The sequence below is a fragment of the Paralichthys olivaceus genome, chromosome 21 (genome assembly GCF_024713975.1).
Source record: "Paralichthys olivaceus isolate ysfri-2021 chromosome 21, ASM2471397v2, whole genome shotgun sequence".
NCBI lineage: Eukaryota > Metazoa > Chordata > Actinopteri > Pleuronectiformes > Paralichthyidae > Paralichthys > Paralichthys olivaceus.
In genome coordinates this window covers 7,876,427-7,904,425 of record NC_091113.1, presented here as the reverse complement: position 1 = coordinate 7,904,425, position 27,999 = coordinate 7,876,427, and the positions used below count along the sequence as shown (strand labels likewise).

At 41.0% G+C, this 27,999-nt stretch overlaps 4 protein-coding genes across 5 annotated transcripts; 2 read left to right on the top strand and 2 right to left on the bottom strand.

Annotated features, from left to right (window-relative positions):
* Positions 1-687: 687 nt before the first annotated feature.
* Positions 688-4,339, bottom strand: rgrb (retinal G protein coupled receptor b). The gene is made up of 7 exons (XM_020082921.2): positions 3,905-4,339; positions 2,867-3,023; positions 2,334-2,455; positions 1,835-1,988; positions 1,593-1,710; positions 1,323-1,436; positions 688-1,071 (listed from the first exon to the last, which is right to left on the bottom strand). The coding sequence occupies exons 1-7, from the start codon at positions 3,978-3,980 to the stop codon at positions 931-933; spliced, it is 882 nt and encodes a 293-aa protein (XP_019938480.1). The 5' UTR covers positions 3,981-4,339; the 3' UTR covers positions 688-930.
* A 3,389-nt stretch (positions 4,340-7,728) lies between these two features.
* On the top strand, positions 7,729-11,136 carry lrit1b (leucine-rich repeat, immunoglobulin-like and transmembrane domains 1b). Its single transcript, XM_020083029.2, has 4 exons — positions 7,729-7,983; positions 8,307-8,767; positions 9,030-9,335; positions 9,469-11,136. The coding sequence occupies exons 1-4, from the start codon at positions 7,862-7,864 to the stop codon at positions 10,527-10,529; spliced, it is 1,950 nt and encodes a 649-aa protein (XP_019938588.1). The 5' UTR covers positions 7,729-7,861; the 3' UTR covers positions 10,530-11,136.
* A 1,127-nt stretch (positions 11,137-12,263) lies between these two features.
* LOC109626846 (leucine-rich repeat, immunoglobulin-like domain and transmembrane domain-containing protein 2) lies at positions 12,264-14,993 on the top strand. The gene is made up of 3 exons (XM_020083031.2): positions 12,264-12,430; positions 12,628-13,409; positions 13,611-14,993. The coding sequence occupies exons 1-3, from the start codon at positions 12,321-12,323 to the stop codon at positions 14,396-14,398; spliced, it is 1,680 nt and encodes a 559-aa protein (XP_019938590.2). The 5' UTR covers positions 12,264-12,320; the 3' UTR covers positions 14,399-14,993.
* An 873-nt stretch (positions 14,994-15,866) lies between these two features.
* Positions 15,867-27,633, bottom strand: LOC109626816 (cadherin-related family member 1a). Of its 2 annotated transcripts, none has more exons than XM_020082985.2 (17): positions 27,359-27,627; positions 26,880-26,975; positions 26,187-26,332; positions 26,054-26,104; positions 25,735-25,824; positions 25,514-25,600; positions 24,182-24,298; positions 23,469-23,612; positions 23,302-23,380; positions 23,100-23,200; positions 22,812-23,015; positions 22,113-22,265; positions 21,507-21,671; positions 20,845-20,912; positions 19,489-19,717; positions 19,139-19,393; positions 15,867-17,677 (listed from the first exon to the last, which is right to left on the bottom strand). In XM_020082985.2, the coding sequence occupies exons 1-17, from the start codon at positions 27,417-27,419 to the stop codon at positions 17,135-17,137; spliced, it is 2,589 nt and encodes an 862-aa protein (XP_019938544.2). In that variant the 5' UTR covers positions 27,420-27,627; the 3' UTR covers positions 15,867-17,134. The 2 variants fall into 2 exon arrangements, with proteins under 2 accessions (XP_019938544.2, XP_069373207.1); XM_069517106.1 differs by lacking the exon at positions 15,867-17,677 and adding an exon at positions 18,288-18,614 and having other exon boundaries at positions 27,359-27,633.
* Between the last annotated feature and the right edge of the window lie 366 nt (positions 27,634-27,999).

Genomic DNA, 27,999 nt, shown 5'->3' with positions numbered 1-27,999 from the left:
CTGAGGCCTCGTCAACACTTTAACACCGGACATAGCAGACAAGCAAAATGCCATATTGAGGAAAGACAAAAGGAAATGTGAACAAATGTATATTTTAATGCTGGTATTATTCATGTGGCTGCATGTGACACCGTAAACATGAATTTAATTCCTTAAATTTCTCCCTGCACAACCTCTCATTCATTCAATCTGTCACCTCCCTGCCAACAAACACATCTTTATTTAGATCTTGCAGGTTTCTGCACAGAGAGTCTGAACTTTCTCTGACCTGATTATCTATTTTGTTTATGAACTCAGCTCAATGAAAAAGTTTAAAAAAAACAAAGTTCCATCAGGGGAATGTGAACAGGAATCCTCCAACAAATTTAGCTAAAGGTTAAATGTTTAAACTAAATATCAGCCGAGGTTACTATCAGAGATTTCAATAATCAGCTAAAGGTGATTACGTTCACGTTACCTTAGAAGTCGACTACATCATAATCACCTTAACACAGTAAATGATTTCCTCACTATATATAGACGTTACATCACCTCATACAGTCTTTCCAACAAAATCACACATTACATCATCACAACATTACTTTTCTTAGTCAAGGGCCATTAAAGGGCATCATGCTGAAATGATGCGTCTTACTTAAAGCAGCTCAAATATTTTCTGGTTGAAAACTGGATAGATGGAGCAACAAGTAGAAGAGCAGCAACACAGTGGATTTATTATGGACGGAGGAGCAGTGCAGCGAGAATGCAACAGTTGGAAAATTGGTACATTTCCTGGAGGATCGTCCAGAGTTTCATCTACGGCCCACATGTGAAAATATTACAACTGTACAGGCAACAGTGACATTTACCTTACCCAACTAAACAGTATGAGGAACTGAGCATAAGAGCAAACAACAATTTGGTCTCGACTTTCTGCCAGAAGTTTCCTTTTTATTTTGACTTCTTAATAACTGGATCAACGATCTTCTGTCCGGTGAGGAAGTTCCACACGCCGCCTCGGTAGAACTCGTTTCCAAACGAGTAGAGGAGAGCGTTGAAGATCGGATTTGTCTTCGCAACAACTGGAAGAATCTGAGAGAGGAAACAAGTACGTCCATCATTAAATGAATTAAATAAGAGTCTAGGTTTATTACAATCTGGGGCTTATTTTTTACGACGATGCTGAAACAAAGTCCACACAGAGCAAGACACACAAAGGGTCAAATGATCAGACAGGCTGTAAACACACAAACAGTTCAGCCTTTTAAAAAACTCTAAACTAGTTCATTTTAAAACTACATACGTTGATCGTATCTTTCATCAAAACAAAAACAATCGCTCACCATTCGCAGCTTCGGAGACACGACCTTCACGTTCTCGAAGCAGGCGTAGATACACATGAGGACGTAGGGGCCCCAGCACATCAGCATGACCCTCAATGGCAAACTGGTGTTGAACTAGAAAAACAAAAAGTTTGGTGTGTGAAGATGTTGCATCATAAAGTTCACTCGTGACCAGGGTGTTCTCATCGTCTCGCCCAGTTTCAGCTTAGATGGGCCCCCCCCACGACCCTCAAAGCATAAGCGCTATAGATGATGGATGGATGGATTTACCCTGTGGTGATGGATCTTCTTGAAGTGTTTGTGGGTGGCATCGTAACATGACCACATGGTGAAAGCTGGGAACATCAGGTAGAGCAGCACCAGGGTTAACATGTAGGTCACATAGTCTCTGTGGAAAAGATAAAAATAGGACATTTAATGGAAGATTGTGAATGATTGTCAAAACAAAACGTTTCTCAGAGCATTTCTAGACCAGAAAGACACTAGACTTTCTTTATTTCCTGTAACTCCACCTGTCTCCTCTGGTGTAGTCCAACGTGCAGCAAGTTCTCATTGGCTCAAAGTCATAGACCCCCCATCCCATCAGAGGAACAGCGGCCCAGAAGATGGAGAGAATCCAGATAATTCCACTCATGGTCAGAGTCGTGCTCCAGAACAGCTTCTGTCCTACAGAAAGAAAACACACATGATGGTTGTTGATTATAATCACCTCTGTCAAGGAGGTTGTGTTGTTAGTTAGCAAAATGATGCACAATGATTAATGTGCATAATCATTGATTTGGGTTTACTGGTGTTTTGATGGTGAATATTTAATTTTCAAACTTAAGATATACATCTTAGAAGTCAGGACTCTATGTGCAGGTCTTACCACTATAGTAGTACCACTTTCTATGCTACTTTTTCTTTCTTCACGGAGTATAACTGATTTCAAACATGACATGTTTTGATGTATTTTCACATTTTGACCCTGTATGTGTACCACTGGTAGTACTGCTGAGGTTTTGTACTCACTGGTGCAGTACTGGTGATATCTGTCCCAAGCGATGGCAGCCATGAAACTGATGGAGGCCAGGACCGATATCATCCCCTGGAAACCGTGATAGCCACATCCATCTTGACCAAATGGCCAGTATCTAGAGAAGACAACAAAACATTTGTCATACTCCAGTTTTATTCTATGAACACGACAGGCTGAAAATGCTGATGCCCATTTGGGAACCACGTGAGAAAACCACGTAAAGAAAATATTTAATATAAATTAAAAATCAAAAACTTAAATGTGGCTTTAATTTCTGTTCCACATAGTAACAACACCCTGTTAGGTAACTATCATTCCTGCAAAATGTGAACTTTCCACACTGAATAAAGTGGATTGTGGTTTGGATTATGAAACTGAGGAGCTTATTCAGCTTGTGATACTCAGTGGCTGATATCAAACACTGAGCCTTTTTTTTGGTGGGGGGGGGGGGGGGTTACTTCGGGAAAACTAAGTAACATGAAAGTAAAAAGTGCCTGTTGAGGGAAAACTGAAGGAAATCTGATACCTGAGGTAGCTGGAGTACGCAGCCGTGAGTCCGTTGATATTCAGACACAGGTCGGCCACGGCAAGATTAAAGACAAAGAAGTTACTGGGATTCCTCATCTCCTTCACAGTGAGGAAAGACACGATGCTGATGGCGTTCAGGAAGAAGCCGAGCATCCCTGAAAGAAGAAAAAAGAGATTTAATCTTTTATCAAGTTTAACTCCATTTATGAAACTGTACACCACATCAAGTATCGTATAAAACAACTTTCCTATAAACAGCTAAAGGCAGGACAATAAAACAATATCAATAATTATTGCAGTAGGATAATGTTCTTCAACAGCCATATAACAAAGGTTTAATATACTTCAATGTATTCCTTCTACATTGTGTAAGCACAGTGAGGAGGTGTAACACTAATCTGCTCATAAAGACAAGTTTGACAAAACATTTGTATTTCTGTATTTCTGAAAAGCACACTGTAACTGTGTTTTGAAAGGTGCTCTATTAGTGAAGTTTATTATTAGTGTGATTTATCGTGATGATTATTGATATCGACTTCTTGATTCATTCATCATTACTGACCACATCGTCCAGCACTAACTCAGGGTTCAGCAGTGATTACAAATAAATAAATAGTACTGAAGAAGTTATAGTCTTTACATTTAGAGTTAATGAAAAATAAATGCATGCATGGTTTAGATGATCATACTTTTAGATGCTTTTATTAAATGTGCCTGTCTCTGTTTCCTATTATTTACCTTTTTTCATTTTATCCCGTAAAGCACATTGTAACTGTGTTTTAAAAGATGTTATATAAATACAGTTTATTACTATTAACTTCTTTATTGATGTATAATTTTGGACCTCATCACCTCAGGGTGCAGCAGTGATTAAAACACATGACAATAGAACTTATGAAGTTAAACTCTTGGCATTAAGAGTTAACGATGCATGGTTCAGATGGAAGATATTTTCACTATAGGAACACTTGTATTCCGGGTGTTCTGTCTCTTTAACGTGTGCAGACATGTCTTCCTGTTTGCAGGCTCCACTCACCTCCGACCAGAAGCGCTGAGCCGAATGTAAACATGTCAAACTCCGTGAAACCCTCCGGTAACGTAAACGCAGCCATGACGAGACGCACAAGTTCATCCAAACTTTGCACAAAAGTCCTTCAAGTTTTTGGCGCAGACGCGTCTCCAGCAGAGCGTCGCCTTTATAAAGGCTCTTTCACGTGAAACAACACAAAGACGCTAATCTCGGTAAAAGCCCCTTCAACAATCCCCAGAAGAATTTCCTAACGAGCACAGACCTCCTGCACACTTCAGCAACTAAGTTCCCGAGCGAAGCAAGTTTGCTGCGCAGAGGTTTGATCTGAAAGTTTGTCGAGTGTTTTCAAACGTCAGATGAACAATCTGACGTTTGAAAACAAGACGCGAAGTTTCCTGCAACTCTTTCTCCTCATTCAGCTGCTGTGTTTGATAAGAGAGCAGAGTGGGAACATGGGAAATGTTGTTCTTTAGGCTCAGCAGTGAAAGGGCCAGAAACATCCACCAAGACATCACACACTCAAGACCGCTGTGCATTGATTCACTTATTTTACCAAAGAAACTGTATTTGCTTGAATGTCTAGAGATTGAATAATAAGATACGATTGAATAAAAACACATCTGCTTCAGTGTTATGAAAGGAAATGTTTCACTGAAGCATATCAGTCCTGGTTTGATCATAAAAATCTGCAGCCGACATTTTGTCTTTATGCAACCTGGACTTTGTGTGTCTGTGGACACCATGGATGTGAGAGAGCTAAAGTCATGAACTGAAACACAACACAACACAACACAACAGTATCTGTTCTTGCTCAAGAAACTCAAGACTTTTAAAGTTAAGAAGAACATTTAATATTTCAAGCTGTTTGCAAAAGTTACATCACAGAACAATCAAAACCAAACCAAAACTTTCTTGGATCATTTTTGGATCTTTAAGCCGAATATCACTCAGTAGAGCACCTGCCTCCACCAAGGCCCCAACTGAAACCACATGTAAATTCAATAATTCAGATTTTTATTTGATTTTAAACTGTACATGTTTCGAAAATATCAATTCCCTATACATGCCTGATTTAAAAAAAATCTAGATCCATTAATAATTCTCTAGGAAATTTAAAATATTGCAAATTCCCCTATTCCCTGACCCATGTCCCATCCTTCCACCACGTTTCGAGGAAATCCATTTGATTGTTTTTGTGTAAAATGACCGTCCACTTCCAATATCATGCAATTACAATTACTCCAATTGGTTCTACATCTTTTCTTTAAACCCTATATATGTTTTACATTTAATCTTCTTCTAACTTTTAAATTTCTATTTCATGATGAAAGCGTAAAATAATTTGTATTAATTGTCTCATTTCCTTGTCTTAAACTCTCGATCACAACCGCCCTTAGAAATGAGGACACTGGAAATATGACCTTTGGCTCTCGCTGCAGCCCGAAGCTTTTAAAATGCAGCATTTGGGCAGAGTCTGATTGCTCCACTAATCTGTGCACAGATTACCACAAACTCATTAACTATGGAGTAATGATGTGTCCCAATGGACTTATAATACCCTTTTCTCAAACTGCCCATATTGTCCTGACTAAAAGCTCAGCGTCCCATCCACTTACATGCTTCCTCACATCAGGAAAAAAAGAGCGGCAACGTCAACGCTCATCACTGCATCTGCTGCTCAGACACACTGGACTCATGTGACAGCAGAGACATCGCAGATAAATGGACAGTTTGCAGCGTGTGATTTCGTACATCAGCGTCGTGTTTGTCCGCTGCTCTAAATCCCAACAAGAGGCCTGTTGGTCAGAGGCTGAGGGAGCATGTGTGAGGTCAAGCAGCGACACAAAAGAGCAGAGTGCCATAGTTTCACAATGCAAATGATTCAATAAAAACTGTGTGTTAATCTACTGCAGCTGATTGTGACGAAATAAGAGCCGAGCTGAACCGACAGGAGCGAGAACATGAGCCCAGTGGATTGACCAACTGGGAGAAACTGTGATCTATACCCTTTGTTGTGTTTCTATAACCTCCACCATGCTCACGTCACAAGTTGTCAACGTTTGCCTGTTGAAAATCACAGTGAGGCATATTCTTTCCCTCTGTCTGGTCTAATGCCTCTTATAGGAAGACATACTATTTGTCCTTTGCAAAAACAGGGACAACACAACCTCAACTCATTGTAAGAAATCTGGATTGACTGGTGTCGTCTGGGAATGAGAGTTTTTGTTTATTGGACCCAAATCTTTATCTGTAATATGTTTTTAATCAAAGCCTCAAACCTTTGTAGTGGTTTCACGTTGGTTTTTCTGTCAAATAGTTAATTACATCATTATAATCTGCTGCTCTTGCAACAGAACAAAGGTTTCACTGTTGAAACTGTACTCGCACAAACAGACTGAGGAACAGGAAGAAGATGAACTGACACTAACGTCTTTGTTCTTGTTAAAGGATCAAGTGATGAGCGCGAGTGGATGAGAAGTAATCGAGTACTTCTACTCCACTACAGTTTTGGGCAACATATTTGGAGACAAGATAAATAAATAAATTAAAGATACATTTCAAATTGTTTTTGATAATAATAGTTAAGGCCATTCTTCAATAGGAGAACATAAAATCTTGCAAATACTTTTACTAATACTTTAGTTGTATTAAAAATATCTTTTTTTTTTTTACATGTTGTACCTTGAGGCAAAAGATCAGTTCCTTCCCAATCCCTGATCCAAAGACGTGTCTCTCTTGAGATCAAATGGGTAAGAGGGAGGCAGGAAGAAGTGCATGTTGGGAGTTTTTTTTCCCTCTGGTCCTGCACTGAGCGCCATGTATTAATAAGAGACAGAGACATGACTGGATTAAAGGATTTGAAATCCTGCTGGACAGCCACGTCTTTAAACCTCTGCACCTTTAGAAAAACCCTGAGACACGGTGACAGCATGTCTGTCAGCTGCAAAGTGTGTCGCACTACAATCACACATTCACAGGAAAAATCTAAGATGAGATCATCGTCTATTGGTCAAAATGTAAACATGTATACACAGGATACTGCTGTAAGTTATTATGACATCATGTCACATCTTTAGATCTGATTGTCCCAGTTTTTTATTTCCTCTGAGAAATGTGAATTTATGTTTGAATAAAAAATGATACAAATAAAAGGAGAAATAGTGAAAATAAATCTGAATTTAAATCCAGTGATCACCTGGATGGGCTGACATGTTGCAGTACTTCATTTGGTTTGAGGTTTGAGTCCAATAACATGAATGTGAGTGACTCGCTGCCATCTGGTGGTCATTAGTTGGAAGAATCTGTAGCTATCATGCAAACTACAACATGCCTGTCAACATATTAAACATTTTCGTGGACCACATAAGAAAATAAACCAAGTTTGATCTGTAATGAGGAGAAAACTTTGTAAAACCCATGTGCAGCTGTATGACAGCCATGTGCTTTCATATTTTGAGGTTGGAGGTTTATCACTTTTAGAATGTTGACTCTAATATACACTATATATGACGAGTGATGAGCAAAAAATGATGTGATGATTTGTCAAAAAAGGCAAAAAAAGATGTTTGAAATTGTTGAAGAGGTATCACATTTTCTTTTTCTAAAGTCAAATTTTAAATATGCCTGATATTTCTATTACCTTTATCTCTGCATGTGAGTTGCCTCCATAATAAAACATCCAATCAACTATTGCAAAGAAATGCCTCCTGAATAAAAGTGAAAATTATGCAGCCTATCAGCTTCCAGGAAGCAATAGTCTAATCGTGTGAATGAAAATAACCCAAGTCCTTCGCTAATCCCTGCCTATCCTTTTTATCTGAGGATTCAGACCAGTGGCAGCAGTATGGAGCTGTGAGCCTGCAGAACAACAGCGATGCCTCTGATGTCCTGTTAGATCGAGTTTGCAGCTCCTATTCAATCTGTAGTTTAGTTGCATAGCCTTTAGTAACTTGCTGCAGAAACATGAGTCGACATTTTACTGTTGCTTTTTGTTTGGCTTTTGTTTTTCTTCCTGTGTTGGGTAGTTCATGTCCTGCACAGTGCAGCTGCTTCTTCCACAAATTAAGTGACGGATCAAAAGCAAGGTAATTGCAATTATTCATATGTATTTTTTGGATTTTATTCCCAGAACATGCTTTTATTGTTTTCTTGTGTGCAGAATAGATTTTTTACTGCAGTTTTCTTCCATTCACTCACTCAGTGTAGTGGAGGATTAACTTGGAACTGCTCTTTAATCTCCTTTGCTTGTTACTGAACAATAGGCCACTACGTTCTTTTAAATTAGAGGCTGAACTATGTTAGAACATATTTTATGCTTGTTTCTCACTCATTCAGACTCATGCAATGTGAGAGTAGAAAGCACTGGGTTTCAAATAAATAATAATAATTGTATTATTTTTTCTTGCAGGAGCGTGCTTTGCAATGATCCAGAAATCACTGTGGTCCCTCCAAATTTCCCCACCGACACATCCAAGCTGCGCATCGAGAAAACTGCGATTACGAGGATTTCTAGCAACAACTTCCACTACCTCAACAACCTGGAATTTCTCTGGATGTCGTTCAATTCACTGAATTCGCTGAATGTTGACAGTTTCCGAGGTCTTTACAACCTGGACGAGCTCAGGCTGGATGGAAACGCCCTCACCTCCTTCCCCTGGGAGTCTCTGACCGACACACCGAGCCTGAGGCTGCTTGACTTACACAACAACAAGATTTCCAGCATCCCTGCTGAAGCCACCATGTACATCAAGAATATCACCTATCTGGACTTATCCAGCAACAGCCTGTTGACTGTCCCCGCTGATGTCCTCACAATGTGGCTCAGCGTGAAGCCGCCCCAGGACACAGATTCCTCTAAACTAATTCTCGGTGAGGAACAAGCTTTGACAAATTAAGATACTGTAAAGTATTCTTTTTAAGCTGCCTTGCACGATGAGCACTTCTTTGACACCATGAACCCTTTTAGGGATTAGTCTAATAATAGTTATTGTGTGCACTGTCAAGTTGTCGGACTTATTCTATTAATCACAACTTACACCCACAAAGTCTTAGTGTTAAAATGACTTGGTGATGTTGTGTGAAGGAAATCTTCAGGATAGATGGAGAAGTTCACACTATGTTTTCTTTACAGGGCTTCATGACAACCCTTGGACGTGTGACTGCCGCCTGTACGATCTGGTCCAGTTTCAGAAGTCCCCATCATCGTCAGTGGCTCTTATTGACCCCAGGCTGAGGTGTGCCGATCCAGAGAGCCTATCGGGGGTTCTTTTCACCGAGGCGGAGCTGCAGCGGTGCCAGGGCCCCCGGGTACACACAGCCGTGGCTCGTGTTCGGAGCTCACTGGGCAACAATGTCCTGCTCCGCTGTGGCACAATCGGAGTCCCCATCCCTGAGCTGTCCTGGAGCCGCGCTGATGGCAAGAAAATGAACGGCACTGGTGAGTTCTGCAGGAACTAATTTTGGATGTACTTAGATAAGAGAAGTATTTCTGTCCAGGTCAAAGTCTCAATGAGATTAAAGTTATTCTGTTTGTGCATCACTAAATACATTTCTGCTTTCTTACTTTACAGTTCAGGAAGAGATTTCAAAGGAGGGCATCATTTGGTCGATTCTGAGCGTGCCTGCTGTCTCCTACCATGACTCTGGGAAATATATCTGCAAAGCAACCAATTTTGTGGGCACTGCAGATGCAGTCATCTCCTTGGTGATCACAGATTCTTTTCGCTCAGAGGAGACAGCTGGTGGTGTTTCCAAGAGGAACAGGGGGAAGAAACCTGGTGGCATTGGAAGAGCAGCATACCAGGAGAAACTTGTCGCCAGATACGTTCCTCCACCAACTTCTACAGCCAGAAAGCCCATCATCAAACCTCTCAATGGCAAAGGCGTGACCGGGAAGTACGAGATCGAGAGCTACAGTGTCTCTGATGGAGCTTCTCAGGGACAAGGCAAGAATTCGGACCAGAAGACAGTGGAGCTGGATGCTTTGAGTAACTTAGCAGCCAACGCCTCGTCCTTACAACAAGCTCCTGAGAAAAGGATAGTGCGTTCGGTGAAGGTGATTGGTGACACCGACCATACTGTTTCCTTGAACTGGCGAGCCCCCACAGCCACAAATACCACAGAGTTCAGTGTCTTGTATGCTGTATTCGGTGAGAGAGACATGCGTCGGATCAATGTTGGTGCTGGAAAGAACCGGATCACCATCGATGGCCTTGTGCCCAAAACAAAGTACATTGCTTGTGTTTGCGTCAAAGGCCTGATCCCGAAAAAAGAGCAGTGTGTAATCTTCTCAACAGATGAGGCAGCAAGTGCGAGTGGCACTCAGAAGCTTATTAATGTAGTGGTGATAACGGTGGCCTGTGTGATTGCTGTCCCCCTGACACTGATCGTGTGTTGTGGGGCGCTAAAGAAGCGCTGCCAAAAGCTGCTGGGTCGGCAGTCCAAGGAGGTACAGGATTCGTACGTCACGTTCGAGACCCTTGGCCCTGGGACCAAAACTAAAGGGATGGAGGGCGAATATCTGACAAGGCTAAACCCTGATGAATCCAACAGGCTGCTCTCGGCAAGGTCCAGTGTTGACTCAGAGGCCACAGCCAGGACTGAGGGGCCACCTAACGAGTACTTCTGCTAAAACCAAACATATGCCTCAACCTCCAGAGGATGCACTTTGTTTTATAACAGCCTGTGATGTGACTCGTTAATCTGCAGTGCTCAGTGACTCAAAGACTCAAATGATCCTCCTTTTAAGGGTCCTCAGAGGACACTGGTAGCTCTGTCAGAACTTGTTTTACAGCCTTGTGGGAATAAAATCCACCAGTTATTTGGTGGGCAGCAAAAAAGGGAAAATGTTCACGATAATGGTTCCAATATTTACATGTGGTGTAAATTTACATATATATATAACTTGTTTTTTAAACTCATCATGCACTTTCAACAGTGATGTTTTGCAGAGGGAATTGTCTTGAAATGTTGAAATGCCCTATACTGTCTGAAATCCAAATATATTTCCAAGATATAACCTCTGCATTGTGTTTGAGTCTTTATTAAAACCGATATTTAGAGACATAATGAATCAGCTGTTATGTAGTATTTTTTGTATCTATTTTGTTTATGTGCAAGGTTTACTGTTGGGTCAAACCCTCAAACACACTGCATTTTGTAACATGTACTTATTTTTGATCTGAAATATATGTGTATGTATGAATGTACTGTATAAAAATAAATATTTTTTATATTGATGAATGTTTATTGAAGCAGAAATTATGCAGATAAAAAGATATGATGAAGGTAAACATACAAATCAAACAGATTTCCCAATCACTGAAATGTTGATAATTGAGCTCTACAATGGATTGGCCTAAAAATTTTATTCAAAAATCAAGTCAGCCCTTCAGGACGAATTTAAGTGAATCCCTATGTTTTTTGTCATCAGGTCCAAATTTCCATTCGTCTAAAAAAGTGCGTTACTTTAGTGCGACTTTGCAAAGGTTAGCATGTTAAGACACTAAACTATAATAGTGAACTTGGTTCTACCTTAGTACATTAGCATAATGTTAGCATGTTTTCATGCTAATGTTAAAGGATCAATAACATCACCTTTCATTAATCAAGTTTTACGATTTGCTTAAACTCTTCAAAAAAGTATCTGTATATCTGTCAATAACAAACCTAAATAAACTTCAGGGCACAGATCCTTTAACATAGCAGATAGTAGATTATACAAAAAAACTAAATCTTAAAACCTTAAAAAACATCTAAAAAAACTTTTTGCAATATGTCTGAAATTGATACATGAGGCAAACAGTTAAAAAAAAATCCATATCTAAATCTTATCATAAGTGGGAGGTTGTATATATTGCAGAGCAACTAATGGATGTTTTTGTCCATGAAACCTTATAAAAGCTTGGACAATAAAGAAAAAAGATTCAGCCTTTAACAACCTGAGATACAACCAGATTATTGAGGTCAGGTTACGGACCTCTCCAGACATCTGTCTCTCTGTCGCCCCCCCCCTCTCTGTGCTGCTAAGCCTGACAGGCTCTGGCTCACTGAGCGCAGAGAAGCCTCCTGCCATGCTCACGGCTGTTCTTCGGTTGGGGGACAAATAAATTAAATTAGGCCGAAAGCAAAGCATTTTGGGGTCAATCCTGAAAGTGGAACAGTTCAATCAAACATAACTGACCGAGTTTGGAATGAAAAACAAAAACATTTGTGGAGACTGTTATGCTTCCAAACAGATCAGACAATTGTTTTTATAGACAAAGTGGACTCATCGCTATTAATACACCTTCCCCTGTGTCTCAAATGTCATTTGGTGTCTTAAGTGTTACGTCAAGCAGGATTAAGGTAATAGGCTTTCTCCCACACAGGCTATGAGCATGTCCTGCCCACACAGGCCTATTTCACATGCTCCTCCGGGAATATGGATGCATTTCATGTCACGTTACACATCGCTTTGGTATTTTATTTCATTGCCCCGGGATCATCCAGTTGTCTGACTGGCTGCTCCTGCACAGATGATAACTTGGGAAGGTGAGTTACTGCTGAAACTATACAAACTCTTATAGGTTGTGTTTGTTTAGACATGGGTGTTAAATGTAACATGCTAGCCAAATTGTTCTAACATCTACAAATGCTATCCATAAATATGGGCTAATGTGTGAACATGAGATAAAATACTCTCTCTGTTTGCATGTCTCGTCTTAACAAATACCGTCTTACCATCCTAGGTCTTTACTATGTATGGAAACCTCCATGGGTCACATCCCAGAGGATATCCCACACGATTTAAGTAAAGTCCGAATTGAAAACTGCCACCTGACTGAGTTACCACAGGGATCTTTCTCTAAAGTTAGTGCCTTGGAGTTCCTCTGGCTCAATTTCAATGAGATCACCCTGATGAACATTAAAAGCCTGGAGGGGCTCGCCAACCTGACGGAGCTGAGGCTACAAGGGAACAAGCTGACTTCAGTGCCCTGGACAGCATTTCAGGACACTCCGAAACTCAAGATTTTGGACCTGAAGCACAATCGACTGGACGTCCTACCTGAACACGCTCTGAGGAACTTACCTGTCTTGACCTATTTAGATTTATCCTTCAATCAGCTGAGCGTCATATCAAAAGATGTCTTCATTAACTGGCCTCTCTACCAAGCAGCAGAGAAAGCATGGGGGAAAGAAGGGCTGGTCTCGAATGTGGTTTTGGCGTTGCATGACAACCCCTGGCTGTGCGACTGTCGCCTCAAAGGCTTTGTTGAATTCATCAGGACGATCAGCACTCCCCTTATTCTAATGAACTCTTATTTGCAGTGCTCAGGCCCCGCCTCCGAGGCTGACAAGTTTTTCCACGGGATCCAGTTGAAAACCTGCATGAAGCCCGTGGCCTCTGCCCCAGAGACTAACATCACTTTACCTCTCGGAGCAAATGCAACACTTACATGCTTAGTCAAGGCCAGACCAGGCCCGACCATTCAGTGGATGTACAGTCTAAAGATTAAAAGAGGATTTTCTGGTAAGATTCTTTTTTATTACTATCATCCATTAAACAGTTGTGAACCTGCTGTTGGAGCACTTAGTGCGGGATATCTTGAACCTTCAGGCTGAATCTGCTTTATTTTTTTTTTTTTTAATTACCCTACCATGTCTTTATCAGGTGTAGAGAAGCCTCTGAATTAAATGCTGTAGACTCTGATGCTCTGTTTTCTCTTTGCAGTAATTGAGAATAACATAGACGCAGAGACCGTCACATCCCAGCTGGTCATCCCAACTCTTCACCTGGCCGACCGCGGCCTTTACACCTGCACGGCCAACAACTTCATCGGCAACTCCTCTGTGAGCATCATGGTCGACATCCCCTCCTCCAACTCCTCTGCTCCTCTTCCTCCATCTGTCCCCATGTTGTCGTCTGATGACAACGCCTTCATTGACATCCGCATCGCCAAGCAGACAGTGTACGGCATCACCCTTGAGTGGTATGCGGCGACAGACAACCCAGCTGAGACCTGGTTCACCATCCACTTCGGCAAATATGATACACCTAAAAAGGAGACGATCTACATCGGCCCCGGCATTAACAGCTACTCGGTCAGCGACCTGCTTCCCGTCACCAAGTACGAGGTGTGTGTGACCCTGAAGAACCATCCACCCCGGGAAGGCCAGTGCATCGTGTTTGTGACGGGAAGTGACATCAGCGAGCTGGAGCAGAGAGAGAGGCTCATTCACATCATAGTCATCGTGTGCGCTATGGTGCTGGCCGTGCCGGCCGGCATGTACGCCTGCACCACAGAGGCCAGGTTCAATTGCTTGGAGCACTGTGTGGATCTGTGGAGGAAGTGCAGGAGGCACGGAGAGAACCTGCAGGGAATGGAGAGGCAGGGCACCTTCGACAGCCTGCAGGCGACCAGTGAGGAAGGCCTGTGCAAGGAATCGGAGGAAAAGCCAAAAAAAAGGGGGAAGGGTGAGGAAAGGCCCAAAGGAGGAAGTGCAGCTCATCTGTACTAGAATCAAAGTCCAATATAATGTGGACCTTGGAGTGTTAGCCCAGTTTGTGGCTCTCATGTTTTACTATTACATTAAAGCTCATAGCTACATCCAATTTTCTGAAAAACCATTAGCCAAACCCTAACCCTGAGGTATTCATTTTCCAGAGAAACTGATGTTTGCTGTAGCACATTGACTTAAATGTAATGGTAGACATGACAGGTGGCAATAATGAGTAGAAAGACATCCTGTATATAATAATTTAAATTTCAGATTTTTAAAAATTTTAACCATCAAACTGGAGAGGCCTTTCTTCCTTTTTCTAAGGACACTTTGTTACTAGATCTGTGTTGATCTACTTATACAAAAAAGTGTTGTAAAATGTATTTGATATTTTCTTTGTGTCACTTTTGTTTCTGAATGTTTTGATACTGCACTTCTAAATTTAAAAAAAATGTAAATAAGACTGTCCGCTTTTCACTGTTAACTTCACCAAATTCTAATAGAGTGTGAGTTTATGCTTCAGAGGATTTATGTTGGGGGAAAAATGATTTTTTTTGTCTTCTAATGGAATGAAATGATGTTTGACGTGGATTAAAAAGAAACCAAAGATGAATGCTGAGACATACTCTTTTTTTAGCACGATCACTCAGAGGATTTGTTATGTAACCGGTGTTTTCCCGTGCATTTATACGTTCACTCGTAAGCAGATTAAAGTGATTTTCTATCTGAATCCCAGTCAGCGGTACATGATATTTCCATTTAATGACAGCATCAGTTGTGCATACAATCAGAGAGGATGTGTAACATTTCATAAGTTGTATTCATTATATCCACACTGCATTATTAGCTCACATCTGATAGAATATCAATATTCTAACAGCTTAATTAACAAGTGTCTATTATTGATAATTGTGACAATGTAAAATATATGTACATATATATAATGAAAATTTATTTTCTATTATTGATATTAAGTTTAAGTAAAATTTGCATTGTAAGTCCTGCATTTACAATCCCACCTTAGTAAATATATGATGGTATAACCAGCTAAATGTACTTTAAAGAATCAAAAATAAAAAATACACATTCCTTATAAGTAAGCCCCTTGAACTAATATCAAATCTGACATTTGATATCAGGTTTTTCCAAACATAGGGATCAGAGCAAGAAGAGAACCACTGGTGAGGAACATCCAAAAAACAAGAGCATTGAAGATTCACAAGAAACACACAGAACAACTACCGAACGAGCCAGAACTGTCTGGCCGAGCAGTGGCGTGAAGACCAGGCTTTTATAGGGGGGCTGATGAGTTGAGTGGGAGCAGGTGTGTCTTGTCTGCTGCAGGAGAAACCAGCCACACCCCCTGCCACACACACATGCCCTGCAGGGGGGGATCATCCCAACATATTTGATTTATTATCATTTATTGCTTTTTATCTGCCATGCTGTTTTCATCCTCTGAAAACATTGCACACCTTTGTCACATTAAATACTCCTTTTCTTTACTAATATTTTAAATTCAATTAAACCTCATCAAATAAATTAAAAAACTTAACTGAAATAAACACAAATAAGGTGTTTAAAGTTTTACTAATGTAGCCTCTGGACAAAGTAGCACAGACCACTTTATTTTCAAATATTTATTCAAAATCAAGACGGTACAAAGACGGTACAAATATGTTTTACTTTATAAGACCAGGCAAATGTAATATATAGTTAGATATATAGTTATATCTCAACTTATTTAAGATAGATATAAGTTACGATATAGACTGATAGATATTCATATTTATAAATATTTATTATAGCAATTTAACTGCATTTGCCTACAATTGAAGGCATTGGAGAATAAAATGGAAAATAAGTGTGTGGAGCCTAAATATTTGACACAGATTCTATTTTTAAATTATCTATAAAGAAAATGTCCAAGCAAGTTATATACATAGAAATCTGAGCTATATCTACTTTTTACATTTGTTTAATTTGTACTTAATGTTTTTGTAATGTTCATATCTTGTCATATGTATGTACATTCAAAATAATGAAAATAATACAGTGCTGTACCTTTAAATTGGACCCATGTACATTTATACAAAAGCAGTTTTTTCTACAATCACATAGTCAAATCAATAAAAGCAGCTCAGCTCGTGAAAACCTACAGTGGCACATTGTAATCATACAAAAGAGCAACTTCTCAGCTTTCAAACGGCTGATGTAACACAGTAAAAATATAAACACACAGGTCCTTTAGCACTTTATATAAACAAGTTTTTCATGACTGTGTCATTCAGCTGCATGCGCTGTCAAGCAAGAAGATTTCTGATTTCTAGGATTTATCGGGTGAAATCCTTCTCGTGTTACACTTTTCAGGGAGTTATGTAACTGACGTGTACTCAGTAAATCCTCTCCCTGGGTCAATTACAGTTGTGCTTCTCACTCTTAAGATGATGTAATCCTCCTCAAGATGGCAGTGTTGTGAATTATTTACGAACGTGCCACCTGCAGACTTGAGCCCCCTGCTCTCCTTACCTAAGCCGAGGATGCAGTAGATCCCATTGTTTAATATCTCATATTGAGACATAAATATCTGAACACCCTCCAGTTACAGCCTTATACTGTCACAATCTAAAGGTAGAGGCCCACTCTACCAGATCATAACACGAGGTTCAGGTGAGTACTCTTGGTCAGTAGATGAGCTCAGGGCAGTGGAGTCGTCAAAGAACGGAGTGAGAAGCCTTAAACATGATGTGTGTGTTAATAATAACCCTGGTTGTTCTCAATAATCTTCTGCTCCAGCTTCATTTTAAGCTCCGACACTAAAGCAGAGCTGATGTTTCCCTCTTTTCGACGATTCGATTTAACTTTCTTCAAGCCTTTAGAGGCCAGAGCACCGGATATCGTTGGGACAGCCCGGGGCCTCTCACTTGGCCGTATGTAAGATGGAGGTGGAGGGGGCAGACAAGGAGCACTGGGGGGTGGAGGCTTTGTCCGGGGGCTGCTGTTGTCCCGCGGTGGACTTCTCTCTGGGTCACGGATGAGGAACTTCTCTGCAGGGTTATTGAATTTGATGACGGGCATCTGGAAGGTCCAGGGCTGTTGATTCCTGGGTCGCCTCTTAATAATGCGACGAGCCGGCACGATCCTGTTGGACTTTGAGTTGCGCATGTACATAGCCGTAGAGATCAAGACTGTCACCCCTACCAACACGCTAATGATAACAGTGACCATGCCTAGAGCTTTCATAGGATTGTCCCTACTTTTCATTAAAAAGGCCGCCATAGGCCCCTTGAGAGGAGTCTGTAAAAGAGCACAAATAAAAGAGTTTAAATCGAGTCCAGGGGACTGACTCCAAATGTTAGCGTAGCAATTGCCCGAAGCATGCAAGCATGAGAGATGGATGTGAAAAGCACTGACAGAGGAGGCCCAAACAACAAGTCTACAAATGATGCAACACTTTCACAACCACTCATCCATCTTCCTCTGCCCTACAGTACAGGACTGCTGATGCACAGCTAAGAAACTGAAGCACAACACTACAGGGAGTTGTTGGGGATGCGTCTGGCAGTGCAGTGTGTGGGGATTTCTCTTTGCCGTGTTACTGACGAGGGCTGAACAAGAGCGAGGACAATCCAAAACATGAGTGATGTCAATGATTGTGTGAGAACAATAGAGATTAAATGAACAAATCCAGGTTTAGATCTTCATATAAACCAGGTTTAGAGGCGAGGTTTCTGGTTAAGAGGCTTTATCTTTGTCATATAGCCAGAGAAACTAATGTTATAAATAAAATAAGTATTTTTAATGATCAAAGATGGGATTTTGGTCATGTAAAAATTAAACTTATTGATATGAGAAAAATAATGAATTTATAAATTTCCCAATTAAAAAATACAATAATTAAAAAAAGAAAAATAGAAACTATTTATTGTCATATCATTCCCTCCAATGTGCTCCAGTACTCTTTTACAGACAAAACCAGTAAAAAAAATCTTTTCAAAGGTTATGAATGAAAAGTGGTACAAGTGTCAGTTATTTCTCACTTGACTCTGCGGATCACTTTGATATAGTTACTCTCCGGGTTGATTCTTGACTTTTTCACTGCGCTACAGTAGAGGATTGTGGATATGCAGATTGTTAGTAAAATGAGGGACGTGACAATGCTGACACAAATTCCGAAAACAGTCAGCGGACGCTTGCTGAGGCCCATGAAGTAAGAAATAATTCGGCCCTTGATCTGAAAAGCACGATACACAGAGACACAGAAACAAGACCAAGAACACTGAGTCATCTCATCATGAAGAGTGAAGGAATGAAAACACTGTGAAAACATGAAGTAAAATAACTTTGAAGGATTTTGCTTCTTTTCATTTATATTAAATATTTCACAGAGACCAGAATTAATTTATTCCACTAACAAATATTGTTTAACTAAACACAAAACCTAGATTTTATTACTCTGTGCCTCTGTGTGAACGTTGAGCTAACATTTATCTGGATGATAGATACAAAACTTAAGTAGGGAGTAGTTGATAGCAGGATAAATTAATTGCTGGTTTTGGGACTAGTTGATAATAATAAAGTATAAAAACACATTATCCTTTAAAGAACGTGAGGTAAATGAAATGTTATGAAGTGATGCTGAATGAGCAGCCGCACAGCCATTATGCCTATTATCATATGTTGACCAAGCTTGAATCTACAGCTCGGGCTTGGAGTAGAAAGCGCTGCGAGCTTGATGGGAATCAAAACAGGTCTTACCGCCTCTGTGATGTCGATATTGACCACAGCTGTCGTGCTGAAGGACGGAGAACCCCGGTCCCGGGCCTGGACCACAAGAGACCACTTGCAGTCTTTCTGCTTGGTGATGTTCTGCACAATCTCCATGGACTTGATGTACGACTTCAGCTGGATCTCCCCTGTGTCAGGGTTGATGTCAAAAGCATTGTCAGGATCGGCTTTCATGATGGAGTACTCGATGACGTTGTTTGGAGACTCTGCATCTTCATCCACTGCCTGTAAGAATTAGCAGAGTAAGAATGAATATTTCAAAAATGTCTATAACTGATGTTTGTTCTGCACGAACACCACAATGACCCAGCATCATCTACCTCCACTCTGACCGGTGTACCAATGATCATGGTCTTCTCCAGGAGTTTGTCATCAAATGCCGGAGGGTGGTCGTTCATGTCTAGGACGGTGACAAAGACTTCAGCCAAACTGTACTTTCCCTCCGAATCCTCAGCCTTGACGTAGAAGTTGTATTTGGACCTGACCTCTGCGTCCAGGCTGGTCCAGGGCTGCGTGGAGATGAGGCCAGACGACCGGTGGATGGAGAACCTGCAGGTTCAGAAAGTCTCATGAGTCACGACCACAGCCGTCCCATCCAACCAGTTTCTAAGACGGGCACCATAATTCACTAGCACGAGTGATATTCACATCCTGTCCTGTGAATCTTCACACGACTCACGCTCTGACACACAGACTGTCGTGCGTCACAGGTGAAGGAGCATGTTGGAAAATGGTTAAGATGATAATTCATGTGAATCAACAATATGCAGGAAGTAAAGGAAGACATTTCTTTTCAATTTCAGGTAGATTTCTTCATACTGTATTTTTCTTTGTTGCACTTTTCTTGATCTAATAAATGTATAAACTGATAACTAAGGAATCAATTTCAGTTACATTTTACACAAAGCTGGGATTGGTCAGAGAAGAATACACAAGATGGGATGTATATTGGCAAAAACTTCCAATACTTCAACTTCAAACTTCAGCCTTTTTCTGGACATCAGAGATAGATTGATCTGTATAAGCCATGGCTATTTTTATACTTTTCTTTACTATTCTTATACTATGTATATATAAAGGGAATTAAAATAACAGATTCTGAAGCATTTCATGTATCTCTCAGTGTACTTTCTTCTTCACCCTTGTTTTTACTGCTGTTATTCAGTCGTCTTCTCTGTCTCGCTTTCCACTGTGAAATTTCACAAGTTGCCACGCTTCTGATAACTTTTCGCACAATTAACTCGGGTGGCTGCCTGCAGACGAGCATAAATTCTCACTTTCCCTTCGCCGCACGCTGCCTTGCTTTTCAAAAGCTGCCGTTTCTGTGGCTCCAGCTGTCACACTGCATGTTAATTGGCTCTCCTTATGTGAGACGGGCTGGGCTGTCTATTTTTAACCCTCCAATCCAATTAGGAGATTAGCCAGCATCTTGCAGCCATTTTAGAGCGAGCTGTTTGTGCAGCAGAGGGGCCAATCAGACTGGTTTCCTGCTCACCTCCTCCATCAAAGAGACAGAGATGAATCGAGACATGTGTCCTGTTGGTGAAGTTTACCGAACACCTCTGAGCAGTCGTGACTTCTAGCATAAAAATACATGTTTGTTGAAACTTGTGCAAGGTTAAAGTATTGAAACAGGGCAAACTTATAGAAGCAGGAGTGAACGTTTTTAAACTTACAAATCTGATCCTGATCCATAAATTGTGTATTTGACTTCACCCCATGGTCCTGAATCTGGATCATTTGCCTGAAGGAAAAAGAAACCGGACAGAGATCAGCAGCAGATTACTTGTATACAAAATACATTTGGTAAACAAGAATGTTTATCTAGGGGGAAAAAAACCTCCCACAAGGTGACTCAGATTAGATGTTTTTACTGGATCTGATTGAGGACAATCAGCCGGGGTCTTAAGCTCATGTAGGGTGGGTGGGGCGGACTGTAAATCTGTTCCTGTTATTAGTGATGGAGGTTTAGGTCAACGTGATTAACCTTGAGGCAAAATTAAGCTTTTTACTCACACACTGTGCAGCTTGGATGTAATTGCTCCAGGATAATACACAGTGCCAGAGAAATGACGAGATAAACGTGTCAATATTTCTACGATTAATAGCTGAGGTGTAACTGAAAGCAGATGTCACATGGAGATGTGCATTTCAAAATAAGGAATGACAATATAGGAGAACAAAGACTGATGGAGGGAGTGTTGAGCCTTTTTTGGTCTGGCAGCAACCTGCTCTCACCTGATGAACTCCACAGACTAATACGTATTTACTGGAGGACTGATGGATTGTATAATCTCTTTGGTCGGGTTAGAGCAGAGTTTAATCACGATGTACTTACTGTAACAGACACAACGCTGGAGTCTCCAGGGGAGTTCTCAGGGACCCTGATGATGTAATACTCGGATGTGAATTTGGGGACGTTGTCGTTTGTGTCCAGAAGGTTGATAACGATGTCGGCCGTCGCACTGAAGCGCTCGGGAGTGTCGATCTCCACCGCCAGCAGCTGCAGACAAATCAGTGAGGAAATGGTTGACGTTTATTGATTGGTAAGAAGAACATAAGTGGCTCTCATTTTAAAGTAACTGTCTCATATCAAATTGAGTTTTTATCATTTACTTGTAGTAAAATAGATTTAATTGTAATAAATGGCCAGAGAGTGGTTAATGCATGAAAAATAAATGAGCTAGTAACCCTACTGAGAGTTACGGTAGTGACATTTATGACATTACATTTTCACCCTTGTCGATTTGTTTGTGATCAAGATCCGGTATGTTTCTTCCACATTTTTCAACACGTATCTCTGGGCTTTCAGCATTAAAAAACAAGAAATTCAATACGATTTTGTCTTTAAGCAAAGCTTATCAACAGATACTAGAAGAAGATGGTAGGACAAGGTGAAAATAATTATCAGAGATTAAAAACTTGTCACCATCATAGGTCGAACCTTAAAAGACAGGGTTGATCCTTTTTCGTAGTCGATGCCAGATGAGTCTTCCACAATGATGGTCACCTGTGCTTCATTGAGAACCGTCTGGGGAACCACGCGCAGCACTCGATTTGGCCCCACGAGCCTCAGTTTAAATTTAGCGTTTGCTCCCTGCAGAGACAAAACAAAATAAACAGCAGAACATAGGAGCTGTGAATCACTTACATAAATAACGAGCGAAGCTGCCAAGAAAATCAATAAACCTGAGGGTTCGTCTGACTTGAGACGACCTCAGTAAAACCTGGATGGTTTTTGATTTTAATCAAAAAGGGAAGGTAAAATAAATCCAGCAGATGATGTTGCATGAGTCGCAGAGGCAGGATGGAGAGAATAAAAATTAATGAACAGATTTTATGGACATTTTTAAATGGTGTTGTGTAACTGCTCATACTTTTAAGGCTCGTCGGCAGATATTTATGCAATGTTGTACCTGGAGGTATTAGTGCATCTGTCCTCAGGGGGACAAACTCAACACGACAAGGCAACAGTAATTTGAAATACAAATTGTTAATAAGTAACAGCACACAAACACACACACACACACCATCACACACACACACACACACACACACACACACACACACACACACACACACACACACACACACACACACACACACACACACACACACACACAGACACACACAGTAAACGCACCTGATCGGAGTCGTTGACGGTGATCTTAAAGCCCCGGAGGATCTCCCCTGCAGGCGGATGCTCATACATGGTGACCTCAAACTTGCTCTGTGGTCCATTCTCTCCATAGAAGGTCGGAGGATGGTTGTTGAGATCCACCACGCGGACTGTCACTATGGTGATGTCATAGTCCAACAGATGATCCTCTGGTCCAATCTCAGACGCCTGACGTTGAAATAACACATTATACGTATACACACATTATATTGCACATTTAAGAGACGATTAACATAAAGGAATAACACTCACCTTGACTTTAATTTCATATAATTCATTCTTCAGGAGAGATGGAAAAGTTGTCAGGGTGATGCATCCACTGGTGGTGTTTATGTCAAAGACACCATCACTTCCTGAAAGGTGACGACAGAGATGCTGTAATTGTTTCTGGAGACTGATGGGGAGACAATACACAACACAGCTCAAAGTGGAGCTCTTCATGTGTGGTTCTCACCATTCATAATGGAGTAATGGATGGGGTTAGGATTGCCTTGGTCCCCATCTTTTGCGTACACCGTGAATATTTCAGATCCCTGCAGGAAAGTAAGGTGACTTAATGTTGAGGAAATCAAACATCCTGATCACCACCACTGCTGTACAGAGAATCAAAAGAAGACTTACAGGAACTGAGACTTCGTAGACGTAGCCAAAGTAAGGAGTCCCTACGAAGGAAGGAGGCATGTCCTGGGCATCGATTACGTTAACTGTGATGGTGGCTGTGGTGGTCAACACCTGATGCTTCCCCTTGTACTTTCCTCCGCCGTCCTGGGGAAACAAACAGCGAGGCAGAAAGTTAAGAAAGTTCAGCAATTGTATTATGTTCATAGAAATGAATCCCGGTCGAATTCAGCAGATACTTTCATCCAAAGCTGTCTACCTTGAAATAAGTATTTGGTTTAGGACATTGTAGTTTACATCTGGAAACGTGTGATCTTTGTGCCACATACAAGCCACAAGTTAGTTTTAAATCCCAAATTTAATGTAACCCTTGTTTTAGTGACAGTATCTGCAGTGTAGTAGTCCACAGAAGAACTGAGGTCCACTTGAGTTTAATCCCCAGCACTGTCAGCACTTCAGACATCTTTACTTCACCTGTAGTGACTGAGGAAGCTCAGCAAACGTGTTCTTGAAGCTTAATCGTGACTGAACCTTTTGTGACCTTAGGCCATCAGCAGACTCAGTGTTGCCTTGTGTCAAGTGCAGAACTACACAAATATTCAGTTTCCAACAGGAATTCAACAAATAAATTCAACACCCTGTTGTGGTTCATGTTGATGAATGTGTGGTCAGCCATGGCTCAAACCCAAACCCAAAGCGTGCCAGGGACTTCTCACCTTTGCAACCACTGTCACAAAATGTGTTGGCGTGGTCTCGTAGTCCAGAGTCTCCCCTGGTTTGACTCGGAGGATCCCGCTGTTGCCGTCGATGGTGAACTTGGCAAATGGGGAGGTCTGAAAATGCAGAACGCCACAGAGTCAGCTGTGTTATGACAACAACTCACACGCGTTAGATTTTTGCATCACTTCAGCAATGTCTCACTTTGACCTTGGCATTTTTCGATGCACCGCAAGCAGAATATACTTTCTACACATTTAACACATGAGCAGGAACAAGTGTGCTGTCAGCTGACCCAAACCAAAATCTAAGCCCCTATTAAACTTTCGATGCCTTGCTCAAATGTAATTGAATTTTAATCCGCCAAGGTAACACCATTTCCACACTGCTCTCTGGTGTGAGATTAATCTTTCACCCTCCGCACACTGTCCCATCATTCTAATGCCCTTTTCCTCCCTCCACATGGCAGCTCTCATGATGCCAGCTTGACCACTGCTCCCACCCACACATGTTCAGGCCAAACCCAGCCAGTGAGCAGTATCACAATTCGTATAATAACAGTTGCATTTGTGATAAAAAAGAAAATATTTTTTATTGGATTTTAAAGTGGAAATTGGAAAGAGAAGGTGCTGAAGTGTGAAAAAAAAGCTTGTTCACAGCTAAGATGAGCTTTGGGGACTCAGGGGATAAACATGTTGGCAGACTTCAGGCTGAACTCCAGGGTGCAGGAGTTAAGAGGTCTGGAGATGCACACTGAACCCAGCCTATGACATCTCCATGTGTGATTAATCAAATCTTAGATCAAGTCTGAATTCAACTGGAGGCCATGTGCAAAGAGACAAAAATAAAAATAGCTCAGATTATTTGATCCCAGGTTATATTAGGGCCATGTATCCTTGCACGTGTTGCTGTAGAAGCTTGACTGCTGCGTTTGGCAGAAAGCTTTTTATTTGGCTAATGCTTCAGTGAAGACAGATGCACGGAGGGAAACTGTTTTAATACATAGTTGAACCAGACGTGTAACGTTTTCTCACAAGCTTTAAAATAATTTAATAAACTGTATATATCGAATTAAGAATCACGATTTAATGCTTGAAATTCAGCATGAAGCTTCCAGTCAGGGGCATAGCGATGGAGGCAACTGCCCGGGGCCCCGAATGGTAGTGACAGTTTGCACTTAACCTTTACTACTTTATCATTATTCATGTGTATGCACAGTTTGCACTTTATTTATAATGTTGATATTAAAATAATTGTTAGGAATGATGTACATTGGTATCATGTGTGTCACTAAGAAATTCATCTGCATGACAATGAAAAAGTAAAGTTACCTGTAGATAATATGAGACGCTGCCTCCTGAGCCCATATCCTTATCCACTGCCAGGACTCTGTAGATGCTACTTCCTGGAGCAGTGTCCTGGAAAACAAGACGAGAGACTTTAAAACCATGAACCCAACTTTACGAATGATTTTTGACCGAGTTGTCGTGGTCGTTCGTGGCACAGCTGGACATGTAGAGTGGATTCTCTGCTGGTGTTTGATGCCTTGTACCTCTGGGATATTGATGATGAAAGGCAGGTTTTGAAATTCAGGTGGTTCATCATTGGTGTCAGTGACGAAAACTCTCACTGTCTCAACCACCTGGAAACAAGGACACAAATAGAAATCAAAATAACTGCCCCGATCCAAAAGCTTCTTCATTTTTTAAATAATTAACTATAAGTGTTCAAACAGATAATTCTATATATTAAAAAACATTCCAGTTTAGACTGTGAACATTGATGTTTGTATCATTTTTTTCTTATAAAAAATCTAACCATACAAAGTCAGAACAGACAATAATGTAATAAATCACATCGTAAGAGCTTACTTTATTTCGACCATCCGTGATGCTCACGAGCATGGACAGCTCATCTTGTTTCTACCGAGAGAAATGTAAAAGTCATGTTGAGCCACAGCGGTATCATTATTTTTTGAAGTGAGAGTTCCATTGAAATGCTTACTTCTCTGTTGAGCTCGTGAATCAGTGTTACATTTCCAGACTTCGGTTCCACCCTAAAATATTCCTTGGAGCCCTTTTCAAATGTCAGACCATACCACACTGGGTCCCCCTCTGGATCTGTGCCGTTCAGGATGTAAACCTGTGTACCTGTGGAGAAACAAAAGACAAATGACAAAAATGAAACATGACATTTCTATGATGCAGCAAATGTGCAAATAATAATGATAATAATACACTTTATTTACAAAGTACTTTACAGGATGGAAAGACTTCAGGACCACGGTAAATAAGATCAAGGAATGAAATTAAAACACAGCTTTAAAACAATAACAATAAGAGGCATGTTGCTCATAAAAATAGTACAATCATTAAGAAAAGGCTTTTAATTAAAAAAAAGAAGTGATTTAAAAGACGTCATCTATTCTGCTTCGTCCTTGTTTCAGCTCTCAGAGTTACTCATTCAGTGTAAGTAGTGTGTTTGATGATCGGGTCAGATGAGCCACCACCCATATTGTTGTCTTCCCGTTAGTCTCGATGTACGTCACAATCCAAAAGGTATTACAGTGATTAGCTGCAGCCTCATAACGTGTGTGATCATTTCATCGCTACACTTAAAACAAACACCTGAATTACATCCCTCACGTGGACCTGCGAGTGTTAAAGTCACCATGAGACCTCATCATGGGAGACTTACCAACTGGTGTGTCCTCGGAGATGCTGAATAAGGCCATGTTCCCACTTGTACTGCTGGGTCCATTGTCATAAAAGTGTGGAGCATAGTCTGATTGCCCTTTAAAGCAATAAAAAACCATGTTATTTGAGTGGAAGAGACGTGATTACATAATTTTCAACAAACTGCACAGCCTAATATTTTTCTAAGTTTTTGGTTCTGCTTCTAATGGAAAGGTTTGCGTGATTAATAAATAAATGTTGCACTCACTTGCTAAAAAGGGCGGCAAATCGAAAGCAGGGAGGACAAGGAGGATGGACACGAATTATAAATATATTTGTATTTAAATCTATGCTATCAAAACACACACAACCACACATTTAAATATGAAGTACAAGCAGGGAGAACAGAGACGATCATTCCCTCTGTGCGTTAGAGGATTAAGCAGATAAGAACGAAGCAAGAAGTCTTAGCCGCAGACAAAGACACAACACAGAACCTACCCAAGGTGAAGTGAAGCAGCAGGAGGAACAGTAAAGCATGCGTTTTCTTCTCTTTCTTCATCCTGGTGGGAAGCTAAGGCTTGGCTGGCTCATGTGGAAGGCTTGGTGGAGGGGGGAAAGCGAGCGGCAAGTGTTGGTGCCCTTCTGGTGCGTCTCAGTGGCTCAGGAGGGAAGAGGCTGGGACAGATTCTCAGGCACTAATCCAGTGACGCATCCCTTCCCTCCACAGGCATCTTCCAGTACACTGTTCTCACTCCGATTTCCCCTGAAGAAGAAAACTGCACACGGAGGGAAGAGAGTTTAGGTTTTCACACAATGTAGGTGTGATCATCGCACCTCTGCACATGACTACAATTAAATCAGAGGCTTTGTGACATTCAACACCTCTATAGAATCACAATGACGTGTTGGAAATCTATGATGCTGAATAAATGCACTTAGGTTGACAACATTTAATCAATTCTGTAGTCGGGTGGTTTGTGTTTCTTTGTGGATACTCTTGGCACATTTGGCTCCTCGTGCTGGTGTTTTTAAAGAGCTTCAGTGAACTCATTAGTCCCACAGCAAGTCCCAGTGGCCTAAGCTTCCCATGGCTGCTCTCTTTGGCAGCGCACTGACCAACACAAGCCTGAGCTTTACTT

Bases quoted from the DNA above. Each gene is read 5' to 3' on its own strand.
- rgrb (XM_020082921.2), bottom strand. From the start codon at position 3,980: ATGGCTGCGTTTACGTTACCGGAGGGTTTCACGGAGTTTGACATGTTT. The intron at 1,711-1,834 runs GTGGAGTTACAG...TCTTTTCCACAG, and splicing joins GACTACACCAGAGGAGACAG to AGACTATGTGACCTACATGT. The intron at 1,072-1,322 runs GTGAGCGATTGT...TTCCTCTCTCAG, and splicing joins TGTCTCCGAAGCTGCGAATG to ATTCTTCCAGTTGTTGCGAA.
- lrit1b (XM_020083029.2), top strand. From the start codon at position 7,862: ATGAGTCGACATTTTACTGTTGCTTTTTGTTTGGCTTTTGTTTTTCTT. The intron at 7,984-8,306 runs GTAATTGCAATT...TTTTTCTTGCAG, and splicing joins AGTGACGGATCAAAAGCAAG to GAGCGTGCTTTGCAATGATC. The intron at 9,336-9,468 runs GTGAGTTCTGCA...CTTACTTTACAG, and splicing joins CAAGAAAATGAACGGCACTG to TTCAGGAAGAGATTTCAAAG.
- LOC109626846 (XM_020083031.2), top strand. From the start codon at position 12,321: ATGGATGCATTTCATGTCACGTTACACATCGCTTTGGTATTTTATTTC. The intron at 12,431-12,627 runs GTGAGTTACTGC...TTACCATCCTAG, and splicing joins ACAGATGATAACTTGGGAAG to GTCTTTACTATGTATGGAAA. The intron at 13,410-13,610 runs GTAAGATTCTTT...TTCTCTTTGCAG, and splicing joins GATTAAAAGAGGATTTTCTG to TAATTGAGAATAACATAGAC.
- LOC109626816 (XM_020082985.2), bottom strand. From the start codon at position 27,419: ATGAAGAAAGAGAAGAAAACGCATGCTTTACTGTTCCTCCTGCTGCTT. The intron at 26,333-26,879 runs GTAAGTCTCCCA...GTTTCTCCACAG, and splicing joins CTCCGAGGACACACCAGTTG to GTACACAGGTTTACATCCTG. The intron at 19,718-20,844 runs GTAAGTTTAAAA...CTGAACCTGCAG, and splicing joins TATGGATCAGGATCAGATTT to GTTCTCCATCCACCGGTCGT.